The 19,402-nt window shown below is 36.3% G+C and overlaps 1 protein-coding gene across 3 annotated transcripts in view; it reads right to left on the bottom strand.

The window, feature by feature from the left end:
- Positions 1-2,495: 2,495 nt before the first annotated feature.
- Positions 2,496-19,402, bottom strand: part of LOC127881901 (uncharacterized) — a 33,656-nt gene continuing 16,749 nt past the window's right edge. For 2 of the 3 annotated variants that reach the window (XM_052430104.1, XM_052430105.1), the window contains 7 exons: positions 18,926-19,198; positions 17,268-17,448; positions 16,248-16,450; positions 14,939-15,096; positions 13,445-13,640; positions 10,137-11,550; positions 2,496-8,668 (listed from right to left, as the gene is read on the bottom strand). In XM_052430104.1, the coding sequence (XP_052286064.1) occupies positions 4,788-8,668; positions 10,137-11,550; positions 13,445-13,640; positions 14,939-15,096; positions 16,248-16,450; positions 17,268-17,448; positions 18,926-19,198 (6,306 nt within the window). In that variant the 3' untranslated portion in view covers positions 2,496-4,787. The remainder of the gene's footprint in view (positions 8,669-10,136; positions 11,551-13,444; positions 13,641-14,938; positions 15,097-16,247; positions 16,451-17,267; positions 17,449-18,925; positions 19,199-19,402) is intronic. The other variant, XM_052430106.1, reaches the window with a different exon arrangement.

Genomic DNA, 19,402 nt, shown 5'->3' on the forward strand with positions numbered 1-19,402 from the left:
TCAGTTTTTGTGTGTTTATTTTTTATGTCCCCCAGTCTATACTGGGGGACATGTTTTTGCCCTGTCTGTTTGTTGGTTTGTTTGCGTCAAACTTTAACATTTGCCATAACTTTTGCAATATTGAAGATAGCAATTTCATATTTGGCATGCAAGTGAATGTCACGGAGCTGCACATTTTGAGTGGTGAAAGGTCAAGGTCATCCTTCAAGGTCAAATATATGGGGGTGGGGCATAGTGTTTCACAAACACATCTTGTTCTTTCATGATCTTACACATCTGTAGTTTACGAACCAGACAAAGCATTTTGTTAACAGTAGCCGATGAAAATGGCTGCCTGTGTGTCAATGATCTTCTAGTCTTCATGTTTTCAAACCATTCCTCATTCTCATTTTTGTTGAATTTTAACAGCATGTCTTCTTCTAGTACTTTCTGTGCCTTCTTTACTCTGCTTCCAAAGTAGTTAACTGCATTCATTAAAAAATATTCTGTTTCCCATTCAACAGAAATATTCTGCTTCCCACTTAAAGTGATATTATGCGCATCTAACAGTATATGCTATGTTTATAGGTGTCTATTGCAACCGTTGTTTATTTTTGGTGTTTTCACTTCATATACACTTATATTTTTTAATGGAGCATCATCATACTAAAACAATATCCCGGAAAGAGAAAAATAATGCATTTGAATATCAACCATACTTTCATTTCGACAACTGACGACAGAAATGATTTGATGTATGATGTTAATCTAAATTTAGTTTTAGTTTAGATTCGTTCATACGACGCACAAACACTAACTCTGATCCTAATAAAACGACAGTTCCGCTCGGCTTAGAGGACTGTACAGTCATGTAAAATATCGAAATTTAATATATATTTTTATAAACAACTGGTAGCAAGATGAGTTGCAGATAATTGGTCAGTTACCACATTTTAACTAACTCTTTTGACCTGTTAATTCTTTTAAGCTCAATTCAACAGTGAAAAATGCACATAATATCACTTTTACATAAAAAATCTGCTTCCCACTCAACAGAAATATTCTGTTTCCCACTCAATAGAAATATTCTGCTTCCAATTCAACAAAAAAACAATGCTTCCCTCTCCTGTACAAATGTTCTGTTAGTACGAGATCATATTATTTGGAGCAGTGACACATTTTTGGTGCTTTTGAAATTTTATATTGTATTTTTGTAATGGCCAACAATATAGAAAATTGTATTTTTTATATGAAGGTTCCTTACTGATGGCATTCAGGAAGTATTTAACATGCACTTTGTTATTTGCACAAAAAAGATGGAAGTACAAATTAAAAAGCGAGATGTGTGTTGGAACTGCACGTTTGGGTAGATATGAGCCTTGATCTGGAAAAATGGGTCTTAATGCATGTGTGTATTGTGTCGTCCCTGATTAGCCTGTGCAGTCCACACTGGCTTATCAGGGACACTTTCCACTTGTATGGAATTTTTTACATAAAGAATGTCTCTTCTAAAAAAAATCCAGTTTACTCGGAAATTGTTGTCGCCGATAAGTCTGTGCAAGCTGCACAGGCTAATCTGGGACGAAACTTTGTGCACATGCATTTAACCCTGTTTTTCAAGAGTAAGAGTCACATCAATTCATTCATGACCTATTATCTCTCATGTTCTGTGTCATACCCAGTCCAAAGATTAGTAACTCTTAACCCTTTGCATGCTGGGAAATTTGTCGTCTGCTAAAATGTCGTCTGCTGAATTTCTAAAATTAGCATTTTCTTCGATTTTTTTCAAAGAATACTATCAGAATAGCAAAAAGTTTGGATCCTGATGAGACGCCATGTTCTGTGGCGTCTCATCTGGATCCAAACTGTTTTGCAAAGGCCTTCAAAATTCGGTTCCAGCACTAAAAGAGTTAAAATCAAGTGTGCGGTAGGACCTAACACCATCCAAGAGGGCTGGGTTAATGTGTGCTTACCCACTTAGAAGCAAAGTGCAAATGGCTATGTGCAAACAGCATAAAACCAGAACAGCCTGCAAGTAACTCGCAGTCTGTTAATGTTTTATGCTGTTTGCTGCTCATCAATATCCTAGGATTGGCAATAAAGCCTTTAAAACTTGAATCTAGAAAGAAAGGTCATCAGAATAGCAAACAGTTTGGATCCTGATGATACGCCACGTTCTGTGGCGTCTCATCACGCCACGTTCTGTGGCGTCTCATCTGGATCCAAACTGTTTGCAAAGGCCTTCAAAATTCGGTTCCAGCACTGAAAGAGTTAAAATCAAGTGTGCGGTAGGACCTAACACCATTCAAGAGGGCTGGGTTAATGTGTGCTTACCCACTTAGAAGCAAAGTGAAAATGGCTATGTGCAAACAGCATAAAACCAGAACAGCCTGCAAGTACCTCGCAGTCTGTTAATGTTTTATGCTGTTTGCTGCTCATCAATATCCTAGGATTGGCAATAAAGCCTTTAAAACTTGAATCTAGAAAGAAAGGTCTTAAATTTAATCTAACTTTCTAAGGGACTAAGTGGTAAATGGTTAAATGGTGCAGATTGGGAAGTTAAATAATTGTTATATTGTAAGCAAGGAGACTCATTTCGTATGTCGCAGCTCCTATACTGTTATAGATTGGGCAGGTTATCATAATCAACATGATTAGAATCATGTGTCAGCAGTCAACTTTATATTGTAATACAAGCACATTACATGTATAATTATATTCATGCACATTTGTTTGGTAAATATCATTGAAAATAACAGTTTATTTACTGAAGAGACCACAGCGTTTGAACCAACTGTTGCTTATGGAAATGTTTTCTCCATGTTGGACTAAACTGTAACCATTTTGTATGTCAGAACAACTTTTTATTAAACCACACATGCAGAGATGTTGGTATAATGAAACAATTGATGCATTTTTATATATACACATTTTATTTTTCTTTACCATATACAATCAAGCAATGCAATACATTTAATAAAAATAGTTACTGATTTCATGTTTTAAGCTGGTATTAATTACGCAAAATTTGAAATATATATATATATTATGAAATGTAAATTAGTGTTCAGGAAATTAAAATGTTTTGCATGGTTGTGAATTTAAGCTTTTAAAATGTAAAAGATTAATTTTGTAAGTTAATTTTACAGATACCTCTTATATAATTTTTTCTATTTCTAATATTTTTAATCATGTACCTTTTTGTTACATTCATGTGCAAAGTGCTGGAAAATTTTCAAATAAAAAGTGACTTATTGTACATAGTGTTGTTGTTTCCATGTATGATCCACGATGTTATGGTACTAACATGCCCTCGTATATACAAAATGTTCAAAGATCAGAACTTCATAGTTGGATTAGGTTCCAAACAAAATACAAATAAACAAGAGCACCGCATAGCGGGTGCCAACGCTCGGCTGCGGGTGCAGTTTTGAATAAATTACAGCTAGCCTTGTCAGAAGAAAATTAGAGGTCACAGTGATCTTTGACCTAGTGACCCAAAAATGAGTGTGGTGTGTAGAACTCCTCCAAATGCAGCTGCATATGAAGTTTCAAAGTTGTAGGTGGAAGCACTTTGATTTTAGAGCCAATATTAAGGTTTTTGCACGGCGCAGACAGTGGACGAGCTGGCTATGACAATACCTCGGGGTTTTCTCAGAAAACAGCCAAGCTAAACAGAATTGAGTTACAAAAAAAGTGTTATTTACAAAAGTAATCAGTATGGTAATATTATGATCAATAATACCAAAAACGTCCGTTCATGTCCACTATTTGTAGGCAAGTAGCAATTGCCTCAAGTTTTATGACAATTAAACAATGATTAAATTGTGTACAAATACTAAAGGGGAGATTTCAAGTACCAAGGTTACACCATTCTGATGTCTCTTGAAGCAACACAATATCTGTTTGATGTTAACCTACAAACCGAATCCGAGTTTCAATGATGCCACAACAGGTATAAGCTTAGATTATACAAATAAACTTCACTGGTGATAAGAAAAACTGATGAGGAAAATTGTTTGCTGGTAAGCATTTTCATATGTCAAGACATTAATTATCAGAAAAAGTTCATGATTTTTTTGTCATAAACAGTATATATAATGGACCAAACAACAATGAAAAAATGTATGCATAATACACAACATTAAGATTATACGAAACATGCAAATAAAAATGAACATCAAAAACAAGTAAGAGCCTTCCTCCGTTCGTTACAGCACAAAACAAAGAACACATTTTACAATGATAACTATTCTATACGTAAAATTCAAAAATAAACACGCAGAAAACATAATCGGTATTTCATTTAAAGAGACTTTGATCACATCCCTCTTTATTGTATGTTAGATTAGACACCGACATACTGTTTTATATTTAAACCTTCAATCAGTATTTACACATGATCAGAACACTTCAAGAACCATATAAATGTAAATATAAAGTGTGATGAACAATCTGATGACAATCATTTAAAATTAAAACATAATAATTAATTGTAAAGATTTATTTCTTAAATATTTTTATTTGAGTGTACTGAAAACATCTATTAAAAGCAAATCATTAGCAATTTTTTTTTAAATCATACGAAATATACAATCTTTACCTGTGTACATTACTTAAGTCTTCTTGGTTGTTTATCAAACAGAATGAAAAACCAATAACAAGTACACGTTTCAACACAAACATGTCCTTAACAAAAAACCAAATTATTCAAAAATAGAAACTGTTACGCCATTTTAATTTGAAATTAAACATCTAATTTGATTTTAAAACAAAAACTTGAATTGTTCACATTTCTGCCAAAGTGTTCAATTTGAAAGGTCAGAAACACTCATTACCTGCCCTTTCCGAGACACCACAGTGGCCTTAACAGTTTTTGGCCCGTATAATTTAGTCGTCTCTGTTACATACCCTATATACGTAGTTTTATTTTTTCCCCTGGTTACACCCTGAGGTGAGTTACTTGACATCTGTTGATGGCCATGTACCATTTGATCATGGTATTGGCCATGTGACCTTATATCATGGAACTGGCCAGGTAACCTTCGATCATGGTATTGCCCAGGTTCTTGGCTTGAAGGACCCGCCAGGGGATAGGACTCAGCTGGATGGGCATTGGCATATTCATAGACCTCCACTGGGGCGTAGTGGGAGTCTCGTTCATATGGGTCCGACTCGGGATAGTGTGGTGGCGGGCGTTCATATGGTAACCGTCGCTCATCGTAAGGCAGTCTACGATCGTATGGATCTCTTCTGGGAGGAAGGGAATCTGGATAACGACTGCCCCGTCCACGGGAAGGGTATGCCCTGTGAGAATCATAAAAAGCTTCCTCTGCCTTGTTCATATATGGATCAGGGTCATATCGTCTTGCATGGTAAGGCGCATCAGGATCAGGTCTATGTGGCGGAAATGAAGGTCGGTAATCGTAATGTGGGTTGTCTGGTGGAAGGCGCCTGGCTGGTTCCACATATTCCACATCATGCCTTTGGCCATATCGCTCGTATTCATGTTCAGGTCCATGGCCTTGATATCTCACTGGAGGGTATTCCGGTCTCTCGCTGTCATACCTATTTTGCTCATATTGTGCTGAAGGGGCAGGCTCCCTAATTGGACCTCGTACCTGCTCTGACTGGACGATCTCTGCTAGTTTCTTCACCTCTTCCAGCTTTGTTATCAGCTCTGCTAACGTTTCGTTTCCCGCTCTATTAGTTTCCATTGAAGACACCAACGGTCCCGTAAACAAGCTCGATGTTTGTGTTAGGCTGGATAAAGGCCTGTCAAATGGAACAGCAGGATTGGGCCCTGAGAGGACTGGGAAGAGGGGTTTAGGAAATGCGGATTGGGGATTGGTTGAGGATGTACCTGACAAGGTTCCGGATAGTTCAAGGCCAGTTAATGAAAATATATTGGCTTTTAACTGAGAAATATCAGTCTTTACTGGAGCAATAGGCCTAGGGTCAGCATAGCGTCTTGTGTCATAGTTTGCAGCTTCCGTCCAGTGTTGACCGTGTATGGCTTCTTTTTGACGAGAACGGGTATTTGCTGCTTCCCGATCATCATCATACGCCTTTCCTCGATAGGACTTTATATTAATACTATGTTGATAAGACTTCCGTACAGCTTTTAGATTTTTCATGGCAGAAAAGCTTTTAATCTTGCTTGATTTTGGAACTACGTCACTTTTAGTCTTCTCCTCAACAAAAGTTCTTGTTTTTCTTGAATCAGATCCCATCCAACTATCAGTTGTTTCAAAACTTTGATAATTTTCTTCAAAACTGGAAGTGTTTGGATTTTTCATGGTAGAAAAACTTGTTGTTTTTCCATATTTAGGAACCACGTTACTTTTCGTCTTCTCAACAAAACTTGCTTTTTTGCTTGAATCAGATACCATCCTACGATCTGTTGTATCAATAGTTTGATAATTTGTATTAAAACCTGGATACTTTTCTGCAAAACTTTTTATATATTTTTCAAGATTGCTTGAAGCCATTCCAGTGTCATCTAAAGTACCTGAATGTGAAGCACTTTGTGGAGGTTTTCTTGAATATTTTTCTTCAATACTTCGATGTTTTTCAACACTGTTTGACGCCATTCCAGTTTTATCAAAAGTACCCAAATTTGCAGTACTTTGTGCAGGTTTTCTATCTATAATTGTTGATATTTGCTTGCCACTTTTGTCTGCTAGATATAAATCGGTTGATGGTTTCTTGAACTGAAAGAAACACTCTTGAAATTGTTTCACCTCTGTTTCTTTCTTGATCTTCTCAAGGGAAGTTTCCAAGAGAGGTAAATCTTCTGTCCCAGGAGGAAGCGGTTCATTTAGGTCAACAGCATTTTGAATTTCAAGTATTTTGTCTATACTTGATTCTTCAACACTGATCTTAGTTTTCGCCTCAATTGAACTGTCTTTAATTAAATTCAGTTCAGAAGTATTCTCCTTTTTCTTTAGAAGCTCACCAATTTTATTCTCCTTACTTATTTCACTATGATCACCTTTATTTCTATTTATCTCAAAATCATCATCTTTCGTGTCATTTACTTCAATTAAATCATCTTTATTAGTAATGCCCTCTCTTGTATAAATTTGCTCCTTAGTCGGCTTACTTGTGTCATCTTTCTTAGAATAACAATCAACATCATCATTATTTGTATTTACCTCACTAGTATTGTACATATTCTCGTTTTCAAACAAAGCTCCTGTAGTAAGATTTCCGGAAATAAGAACACCAGATTTATTGTTCTTATCTGAATCTTTTTCAGATGAAGTATCAGAATGTTTTGATAATCCAGAATTTTCATTATTATCTTTATTTGTATTTTCCTCACCAGTATTGTCTGTATTCTCATTTTCAAACAAAGCCCCTGTAGTAAGATTTTCAGAAATACGAACACCAGATTCATTGTTCTTCTCTGAATCTTTTTCAGATGAAGTATCAGAATGTTCTGATAATCCAGCATTTTCATTATTATCTTTATTTGTATTTACATCACCAGTATTGTCTGTATTGTCATTTTCAAACAAAGCCCCTGTAGTAAGATTTTCAGAAATAAGAACACCAGATTCATTGTTCTTCTCTGAATTTTTTTCAGATGAAGTATCAGAATGTTCTGATAATCCGGCATTTTCATTATTATCTTCTCTCTGAGGTTCACATTCCCTTTGGCGTCCTCCTCTACTTGTATTCAACCAACCTCCACTTGATCCATGCGATGATCTATTACCATTTGATATTTCGCCCTGGCTATTTTTTCTACTTGTACGTAGTCCTTTGCTTGAATTGCCATCCTCTTTGTCAGAATCATCACCACTACTTAATTCCACAAACTCATCATACAAAACACTGCCTGTTGGGCTCTCAGGTTCAGATGACTCCAATTCAGAATCACTATCAGTTTCACAAACAAATCCCATAGCTTGCCTTTTCAATTCATTTTTCTCTTCCATCTCTTTTAATTCCATTTCTGTTTTCTTGGGTTTCTTCTGCCTCTGTCTCTTTGATCTGTGTTCATTGCCTTTGGCAGATGAGAGCCACTCAGAGTCTGATTCTGAATCACTGCTATCATGTTCAAGCCTTTTACGTTTGCTTTCTCTTTCAAGTTTTTCTTTCAATATTTGTTCGTTACTTTTCCCAAAAGATATCTTTATTGGCTTCTTTCTACCTTTGCTTACCTGTTTTAAGGTTTCTTTATCTGGTCCAAAATCATCACCAGTTAAGTCAACAATTTCAATTACATCATCATCAATTTGCAGCTTTTGCTTTTCTTTGGCATCACTTTTATTTGGATCTTCAGCATGTTCCTCTGGACTAGTTGCATTATTACAAGTTTTGTCAATGTCTTTACTTAATTCATCAACAGCTGATTTATTTGCATTTTCTCTTGAACAATTAACGTTGTCTTTCATTTGCTTTTCGTAAACAATGGAAGTGCTTGCTTTGTTTGTTTCATCTGTTTGATTTTCCAGTTCTGTTGTCATTATGATGTCTTTTTTGAGCCCCTGAGCATCACATGTTTCCACAAGTTCAATGCTTTCTTGGGAGTTTTCTAATGTTAAGTAAATGTCTGAATTGTCTGTATCTAAACCATTGGTAGTGTCACTGTTTCTCTCCTGCGTTGACTCTTGACTTTGATCTTTACTGTTGATGCTCACATGATAATTGGTTTCATCTGATGACGGCGACTCATGCCCTGAAGTTAATAACAAATTGTTGAAACATTATATGCTTTGTTTACAATTATATTACAATAAACAAGATACCATGTACCATGTAAACATTTCATACAAGGTGAAGTTCAAAATAATTAAAGTACTTAATGAAACATAAATATGTAATTTTTAGGCCCATTATTTTTGTGCTTGGCTGAGACATCTTTAGAACAAATGTTTTGAGCCAGGTTCGTGAAGACTTGACAAAGAAAGTGACTTCTAGAGTAGAAGCATGCTTTTTTAATTTCACCTAGAGACCTTTTTTTTAGCTTACAAGACCCAGTTTCAACTTCAGCTGGGATTTCATTGGGACAAATGTTCTCACAAAATTCCATGGAGACTGGCCAATAAATGTGGCCATTAGAGCGTTAACAAGCAATTTCGTTGAATTGATATCCCCTGCCAATATGCTTCTGGACACAAAAGTGTTATACTTGACACTAAAAAAAGCATTTTTTCCAAGAGACAAAGGGCCATAACTCTGTTATTAACAGATGGTGTACAATGCCATTTGGCGTGCATCATCCTCTTATCCATAAATATACTCATACCAAGTTTCAATGAAATCCGCCAAAGCACTTCCAAGATATGGCTCCGGACGGACGGACGGAAAGACATAAAACGCCAAAACAATATCCCTCCGCTGATGGCGGGGGATAATAAGGTTTCACTATAGCTATACATGTATAAGGAAAACTGCCCGGCCTCAAAAAAAATTTAATATCTGTAAGAGAAAGTGATATGGAGTTGTTACACACAAACATGTACCTAAATTTTTAAAGTAAAAAAATTGGCCACATTCAGCTAAATTGCAGGACAGAGTTATGGGTCTTGGTCAGCCACTTCACATGATGGTCTTGAAGACATGTGAGAAGTTTCAGTTCAATATCAGTAGTGATTACAGATGTATGAATTCATTGCACACAAAAATTTCATCTTGCATGCAAACATTAACAGGACTTTTAAAAGTACAAAAGGGGGCATAATCCTGTTTAAAAACTGTTCAAGATTTTTGGTCACTGAATGTTTATTAAGACTCTGAACACATACCTTAAGTTTTTTTCCAGTATCTTTTATAGAGATATGCAGAAAATGCATACACACATGAACACTAATTTTTTATTTAAAAAAAGGGGGCAAGTCAGAGTTATGGAACTTGGTCTGTGACTTCATTTAATGGCCATGAACACATTTCGTTAGTTTCAATCGACTATCTGTTGCAGAAACGGTGATATGGAGATTCTGCATCTTAACTAGAGCATTCTGCAGACGCTTTTGCACATGCCTACATTTTGGTAAAATGGGTAAAATACATATCTAAGTGGTAAAGGGTTAATATAGCTTTGCCTATTCTTTGAACAGTCAGGCTAAACTTGCATTTGAGTATCATTATTTTTTTACTAATAAATTTTATTAAACCATACAAAGCCTGTGAAGTGTGAATTTTACCTTCTTGACATTTTGGTTCACACTGATCTTCAGATGTGTCCATTGTTTCATCCTCTTCCTCAGTGTCACTATCAATGATTACAATTTCCTCGCTTATGGGAGAATCCGGAGTTGGAAAAGCTGGATCGTAGGCATCATGACGTTTGTCCCTTGATACATTCTCCTGTTTATCAGTAACTGCTTTGTTGTCAACCATATTTCTTTCTTTTCTTTTCCTATTAACATCATTTGAATCCCTCGGTTCTTTGATTTCAACTTCAAGCCGATGAGTTTTATGTTCAGGTTGTTGTGATAGTTTGTTTACTCCATCTTCACTGCCAGCCACTCTGGGGCTTTCTGGTTTAGCATTGGTAATAGTCTCTTGAGTTTCAGTCACCTTTATTATTGTATTTTCCTTTGTATTTCCATCATCAATGGCTTCACTTCTTTCCTCGCTGTCAACATTGGAAAGGTTTATATCATTGTCTAAAGCTGCTGGTTGTGATTCAATAATGGTAATGGTCTCTTGAGTTTCAGTCATCTTTAACACTTTATTTCCCTTTGCATTTCCATCACAAATGGCTTCACTTCTTTTGTTGCTGTCAAATTTGGAAAAATTCATATCATTGTCTAAAGCTGCTGCTTGCGATTCTATTATGGTAATGGTCTCTTGAGTTTCAGTCACCTTTAACACTGTATTTCCCATTGCATTTCCATCACCACTGGCTTCCCTTCTTTTGTCGAGGTAAATTTTGGAATAGTCCATATCATGGTCCAAAGCTGCAGGTTGCGATTCTATAAACAAGTCACAACTGTTTTCGTTTTTTAAAGATTGATTTGAATCAATATCAATAACGACAATGTCCTCTTCTTTTTTCAACAAAATTTCATTGTCTGTCTGCATTTCATTGTTCTCATGTATATTTTCAAGGTCATCTTCAATCTTTTCAAGGTTATCTGCAACCTTGTCAAGGTCATTAACCTTATCAAAATCATCATCAACCTTTTCAAGGGCATCTTCAATTTTGTCAAGGTCATCATCCATCTTTTCAAGGTCATCTTCAATCTTTCCACGGTCATGGCCAACCTTTTTAAGGTCATTTTCAACCTTGTGAAGGTCATCAACCTTGTCAAGATCATCAGGAACCTTTTTAAGGTCATTTTCAACCTTTTTAAGGTCATCTTCAGCCTTGTCAAGGTCATCAACCATTTCAAGGTCATCATTAACCTTTTCAAGATCATCTGCAACTTTTTCATGGTCATCCCCAACCTTTTTAAGGTCATCTTCAACCTTTTCAAGGTCATTTTCAACCGTATCACCACTGTCAGATTTGGAGGGTTTCTTATCCTCCAATGGCTTTGTTTGTTCTTCTGCAGGAAGTTTCATATCACTTGAACTTGATCTTCCATGTTTTTCAACAGAGCTTGAGGCAATCTGAAGGAATGCATCAAAGAGTTATGTGAAAAGCTTACTAAAGATTTAAGTAAATGCTGCTTGAATTTTATAAGGGACATACTGTAAAATCATTTATATTAGTTGGCATGTAAGATTATGAATTGTCAAAAAAAAATTGTGGACACATACATTTGTGGATTCAGATTTTGGCAAAAAAATCTTAGGAATTAGCATTGATCATTTCCCTATGTATTTGTTATACATGTTGGAAAAGGCGAGTCACCTGCAAGGTGAAAACATGTGCTCTGTCCAATCATATAAAAAGTTTTTGTCAAAGGGTCAATCCATATTTATCTGCAATAAAACACAGTATAAACAAGACTATTTCCCAGCAATATATGTCCCCCTACCGGCTCCACCAGCAACCAGAATGTTTGACCGATGAACAAAATGAAATGACGTGCATAATGTCCATATTGCCATCTATCCATGTTTCAAGTTTCATGAAAAAATATTAAGAACATTTAAAGTTATCACAGGATCTAGAAAAGTGTGACAAACTCACAGACTGATGGAGTGACGGACACACAGAGCTCAAACCATAAGTCCCCCGGTGAAACCGGTAGGGGACAATAAAGTTGTGTCTTTCATTACTGTTGTGTAAACAATCAATTGAATCAAGCACTGGGAGATATTTGGGTGAATTTCTAAACCTGTGTTAAAAGTATATAGAATGTATATATGGTAACTGCTTCTTTGTCTCAGTTTGAATATTGTTTTTTTTTTTAAAGAATTTACATATTTTGCGACTTAAGTATTTTTCTTATAAGTGAACTAATTTTAATAAAGAAATCATATAAATACGTGTATTGTTTATTAGTTTGTTAAGATTGCTAAATAACAAATTCACAGTGTTGTGATGTTGGTAGCAGCCTATTGTGGTTAATTAATAAAAGTATACTGATATCTGGTTTTATTTTAAGCTTTCTGATGGTTTATAGAGAAATATCAGTGAATTAAAACTGATATTTCACTGTTTCAAACAGTGAAAATTATCAATAATATTTTCATTGTTCTACCGGAACTATTTTTTGATATCTTTGGTTCCACATTGTGACCCCGAAATTTTACCAATGGCGACTACTCTGCATTGAATGTTTGTAAAACCATTCTGATAAGCTTCTTTTGAACATACATGTTATAACATTTTGGGGGCACCCAACACGGAAGTATATTGTCCGAAATGGAAAAAATAAAGTCATTTGCTAACATAAAATAAAAAGAAAATTGATTGGATTTTGGTGAAATATTGATTTTAATTCACTCATGATCATAGAAAAAATATTAAATATCATTTTCTATGATCACTCATGAATTAAAAGCGATATTCCCCCAAATCCAACAAATATTCTCTATATATTGGGATACTGCATACGGTTATCAGAATACCGATTTTGAATGCAATTCCCATCCCTACCATACACTAATTAAGAGGTATGTTGAAATAATTTTATAGTATCTGAGATACAGCCCTGAAAACTGACATCATATAATAACAAATTAGGGCAATAACTCTGATTTAGGAAAGTGTAGGGTTATGGTTCTTGTATGGCACTTCTGGTTGATATCTAAACACCACTGAAGTTTCATGCTGAAACCTTACATAGCTTATGAGATACCATGTATAGCCCTGAAAAGTTACATAAAACAAAAACAACAAAGGGTAATAACTCTTTTTTAATACAGTCAGGTGTTATGGTTCTTGTGCATGGTACTTTTCCTTATTTATATCTATACACTCATGAAGTTTCATGTTGATATCTTATACAGTTTCTGAGATAAAGCCCTAAAAAGTTTGTGACAGACAGACAGACGGATGGACTGAAGGAAAACGCCAATTCTATATCCCTACAACTTTGTATTGATCACTCACGATGTCATCTAGAGTCAGCCCCTCCTCCTCGTCACTAACCACGCCCTCCACCTGGCTCACATCCTGGTATGTGTCGTCACAATGCTCATCGTCGTCAAGGAGACACACTCTGCCTGTCTGCTCATCATCATCATCGCTGTAAGAGCTAACAGCCGCTAGGAAACTGCCGCCAGCCCAGCTGCGTGCTTCATGGCTGCTGAAAAAGTTTAGTTTCAGTTTAGTTTTAAACCTATTTCTTTTTAAAAGCATCAAAAACAGAAGGCTTATTGTAATGACCTTAAGTCTTTTTACTTGGTAGACCCAGTACTTGGGAGTACTTTGTGTCTTTTTAGGAGGTCTTAAGAACGCTCCCACAGTGAGGATCAAACCCATGACAGCCCGTTTTCTAAGCTGAAACCATATCCACTACACCACAGCGAAATAGAACATTGTTATCATAAAATGTAAATCAATTTTCTTGAAATGCAAGTACATGTATTCTGTTTGTAAATCAAACAGACTTTGAAACCCTTTTACACAGTCATTTTTTTGTTGTAAGTTTAAAATGTAAGAAAAAAAATAAACAAGAGTGCATGAAAGGTCCAAAGTTGCTCACCTGAGATAACAAGATATTATTGGGATGAATCTTCTGACCAAGTTTCATAAAGATTGGACAATAAATGTGGCCTCTAGAGTGTAAAACATGATTTTACTATTGCCATATAAGGAAAAATGCCCCGCCCTTGGCAGCCATGTTTTTCAAGCAAAGGTTATCATTTTTGAACTCATACAAGATATAATTGGGACAAATCTTCTGACCAAGTTTCATAAAGATTGGACAATAAATTTGGCCTATAGAGTGTAAAACAAGGTTTTACTATAGCCATACAAGGAAAAATGCCCCGCCCCCTGGCGGCCATGTTTTTCAACCAACCGGCATCATTTCATACTCGTCCAAGATATTATTGGGATGAATCTTCTGATCAAGTTTCATGAAGATCAGACAATAAATGTGGCCTCTAGAGTGTTAACAAGATTTTACTATAGCCATATAAAGAAAAATGCCCTACCCCTTGGCAGCCATGTTTTTCAAGCAAACATAACCATTTTCGAACTCATTCAAGATATCATTGGGACCAATCTTCTGACCAAATTTCATGAAGATTGGACAATAAATGTGGCCTCTAGAGAGTTAACAAGGCAAATGTTGACGGCGCACGACGCACAACGCAAAATGGACAAAAGGCGCTCACAAAAGCTCACCATGAGCACGTTGTGCTCAGGTGAGCTAAAAATTCTACACGACATAATTTGATGAATTCTATTTTCATTTTACCAGATAACTCGCACATTCTGAAAACAGGTACTTTAAATGCAAAGATTATTTAAAATCATATCGAACAATTTTCCAGTTACTGTTAGGCTAATAACAATTGCTTCTGCTTCACATGTTTATATAACATGTTTACATCAATCAAGCTGAAAACTCTACCTGTCTTATGCACCATTACTTACCTAGTCTGTGAACTGTCACCACTTGTCTGGCTGGACACCAGATCCAGCTCGCTGTCGCTTTGGGGGCTACCATCGGACGAGTGTGGCTCACTGGAGTCTTGCCTGGACACCGGCGTTTCTGGCCTCGCCTTCACTTCTTTAGTTGGTGTTACCTGTGTCTGAGTATAACAGTTGCGCTGCATTCTAGGAAAACTGAGCTAAAAGCAAGTGCCTAAAGTGTTGTCCCACATTTGCGTGTGCAGTCCGCATTGGCTTATCAGAGACGACACTTTCTGCTGTTATGGAATTTTTTATATAGTAAGTCTCTCCTAAAGTGAAAATCCAGTTTAGGCGGAAAGTGTCGTCCTTGATTCGCACGTGTGCACTGCAACAGCTAATCTGGGATGGCACTTTACACATTAAGCCAATTTTTCCCACAATGAAGCTCAATTAAACTTCCGAGGTTTAATTCAAAATTTTGTACTTTTTGCATATCTCCCCAACTCCCATATCTCGTGTGTTACATAACTGTGCCGTTACAGTGCAACTATCTTTATGTGATCAATACATAGATGCAATGGAAATATAGCAGAAAACCCTTAATATGACAGCCAAAATACGTTATACATAATGATCAAATATCAGCACTTAAATTAAGCTGATTTTATAGCCATTATTGGGTAACATTCCAATCGCTTAAAATTATAATTTCTTTCAAAACTCCATCCCCAAAATTCCCAATTGACCGTTTACCTTTTATATATCTTGGAAGTGAAGACTATTAGCATTGTTATTACAACTTTACTGATTTGTTTTTGTTAACTTGACTGTAATTTTATGTATTTCTATTAATAATTCTTCTGATTTTATTAGTCACACATTCATCCAAAATAAGGTGAATTTAAGGTATCATCCATAATTTCTAGCCTATAACAGTGGTGAAAAAAAGACTTGATATTTCTATCAAGATACATCCAGAGACTACAGGGGAGTACATTACATTGGGGAGTACATTACATTGAGTGGGTTACTCCATGGAGGGGCCAGACATCCTTAACCCTTTCAGAAGCAAAGTGAAAATGGCTATGCAAAAACAGCATAAAACCAGAACAGCCTGCAAGAAACTCGCAGTCTGTTAAGGTTTTATGCTGTTTGCTGCTCATCAGTATCTAAGGCTTGGGAATGAAGCTTTTTAAACTTGAATCTAGTAAGAAAGTTATTTAATTAAATTTAACTTTGTATTGGACTACAAAGGCATCAAAATACCTATCTAAGTGGGAAAGGGTTAAACTAGGCCTTTACAAAACAAAACATGTGGGCTCATACACACCTCCTCCTGACCAATGGTCTTCGCTGATTGGCGCGTGCTGCGTCTGGTCGCGACCGCAGGCGGTGTGCTAGCCTGGGATCGGCCCCTCCCCCGACCCCTGGTCTGTCTCATACTAGACGGGCTCCCCTGCGAGGAGCTGGCAGCAGTTTTCTGTTGCTTGGCCGGGGACCCGAAGTCTAAGCTCTCGACATCACTTGTAGACACTGTAAAATCAGGTATTTCAGTAAACAGCAGGGCCCCTATTCAACAAACTATTCATAGATTTAAGAATAAAGAAAAGTCTTAGAACCAAGAAAAATACCTCAGGTCCTGTGTTCACAAAACAGTTTTTGCAATCGAAAGTTGATTTTGCTTGTCATTGAAAATGGATTTCCATTGTAGTTGATAGGCAAAAATGAAAATCAATGTCAGTCAAAATCGATTTTCGATTGCAAAAATGTTTTGTGAACACGAGGCCAGATTTTGCATACATGCAGGCTAAAAATAGTGCTTATATCCTTAACATATTGTTCTAAAGAAAGAATTATGTAATGAAAGGTGTTAACTACCATGCTAGACTCGACTTCTAAGTACTTTTATTTAAAAAACTATTTTAAGAATATTCTAAGAATTGGGTGGTAAATAAATAAATTCTTTTTATTGAAGTGCCTTGGCCGATAAAAAAAGGTTTACAAACAAAAATCAACATGAGTTAACGACTATAATATAATGTAAAGCTATACCAACTCTTATTTAAAATGCTAATCAAAAAGAATTTTTGATTTATTTGATTAATAGACTTAGTGCACTATTGGTAAATACTCATTTTTTTTTTAAACCATGTACGAATCCACATTTATACCCACTTTCTACAAGCATTAAATGAAGTTTATAAGCAATTATAACATGTGCCTAGTTTATTTTTATAATATGCATAAGAACAAATCGTATTGATTGAAATGAGCACATAATTATAAAGTTTATCATTCATTTAAACATGTGACAACATTTGCAAAACAAAATACTACTCAAAGTTCAAACCTCTAGGTTTTCTCTTCTGAGTTGCTCGTGTTCTGAGCGTGCCCAGTGCCCTGGTTCCCACTTCCTGGCCCTCATTGTCCCCGCCTCCTGGTTCCCGGCTATAAATGTTCTGCCATCCAACATCGCTCCCTTTAGATGGTTTGCAGCAGGACTCCAGTAATGCATTCAGCCTTGCTTGAGTCTGAAATGGAGAAGGTGACTAGTAGTACTGTTGCATATGGGCATAGTTAAAAAGGTCTTGAAATTGTTAACAAATGTTATTTTCAGGAAACATTGATATAAACTGTTTATCATTGAATGTGTGAACAGGTCAAGGAAACGAATATCATTCAGAATTATTAAGAGATAATCTTTTAACTCTTGTATTCAGTGATTTTAAAACAGTCTCTTGCATATTCTTTTTTGTCAAGGGAATACATGTAATTTTAAACACGAAGTTGATAGTGAAGATAAAATTAAGATGCTATTTATGTAATTGAATTTCTGACTGTATATATAAGCAGATTCCCAGTGCCAGACAATCAAGAAGTAGTGAAAGTAAAATGTCCAACTATCTCAATCAACCATTTTTTTTGCCCAATTACCAGTACCAGACCATTTAGGAACAAAAGCACTGCATAGCAGGCGCCAACGCTCAGCTGCGGGTGCAAGTTTGAATAAATGAAAGCTTGTCAGAAGAATATAAGAGGTCACAGTGACCTTGACCTTTGACCTAGTGACCAAAAATGGATGTGGCATGTAGAACTCATCAAGGTGCATGTACATATGAAGTTTCAAAGTTGTAGGTGGAAGCACTTTGATTTTAGAGCCAATGTTCAAAAGGTTAACAAAATGTTAAGGTTTTAGCACGACAACGGTGGACGGCAAGCTGGCTATGACAATACCTCGGATTCTTTCCTGAAAACAGCCGAGCTAATAAAAATTAAGATTGACATTTATGTAATTTAGTTTCTGACTGTATGCATTAACAGAATCACAGTGCCAGACAATTAAAAAGTAGTGATAGCAAAATGTCAAACTATCTGAACACTTTTTTGCCCAATTACTGTTACCAGACCATTTAGGCAAAATGAGCGTGAAAACACCTAAAATTTGCACCCTGAAATCTTCAGATTTGGAATAATGAGCCTTTTTAATTGAGTCGTGTTCTGAAAAAACTGGGCATAATGCATGTGTGTAAAGTGTTGTCCCAGATAAGCCTGTGCAATCCTCACAGGCTAATCAGGGACGACACTTTCCGCTTTTTAATGACATTTTTACGTTTAAATGAAGTCTCTTCTTAGCAAAAATCGAATTTAGGCGGAAAGTGTCGTCCCTAATTAGCCTGTGCCGACTGCACAGGTTAATCTGGGACGACACTTTACGCACATGCATTATGCCCAGTTTTCTCAGAACGCGACTCAATTGCTTGGTACTCAATTCCACAAACCCATCTTAGTTTTCGTTTACATGCCTTTTTATCAAATTGTCATATTCAGTGCTCATTAAATTTGTTCACCTGCAGATAATGCATTTTTGAAAAAAAATTGATGCAACTTTCCTTAATTTGGGGAATTTTTCAGACAGCAAAGGGGAATGTTGTACTTTTTTCTCAATTGGGAAAGTGCTTTCTTTGGGTACTCAATACAGGAGGAAAACAAATTGCTGTCAATAATGACCTCTGCCAACGACAAATCACTTGGGGCTTTCACATTAGCATAGGCAGCATCTGGCTTCAGATACGCTAGTAACTCTGCCACCTCTGTGTACGAGGAGTGGAACGAGTAGCAAGCGCGGTAGAAGTTGTCTCCCATCTTTTTCACGATCATGTCAAGAGAGACATTCTTGAACTGCGTGAAGTACATCGTCGTGGGTAGAATCACTAGAACCTTGTCTGCGTCATGCTGGTCTTTACAGAATTCTACGCAGTTCTCATCGTCTCCCAATGTGCACTGTGAATAGATGGTGGAAGGTTCGATATGATCACCCACTATGCAATATTAATAGATGGAGTATGGTTGGTATGTTCACCTACTGTGCACTGTGAATATACATATATGCTGGAAGTTTGACATGTTCTCCCACTATGCACTGTGAATAGATGGTGGAAGGCAGATATGCTTACCATGAATTCAAAACCTTGTAATGGGCACTAC

Source organism: Dreissena polymorpha, chromosome 5 (genome assembly GCF_020536995.1).
Source record: "Dreissena polymorpha isolate Duluth1 chromosome 5, UMN_Dpol_1.0, whole genome shotgun sequence".
NCBI classification, from domain to species: Eukaryota; Metazoa; Mollusca; class Bivalvia; order Myida; family Dreissenidae; genus Dreissena; species Dreissena polymorpha.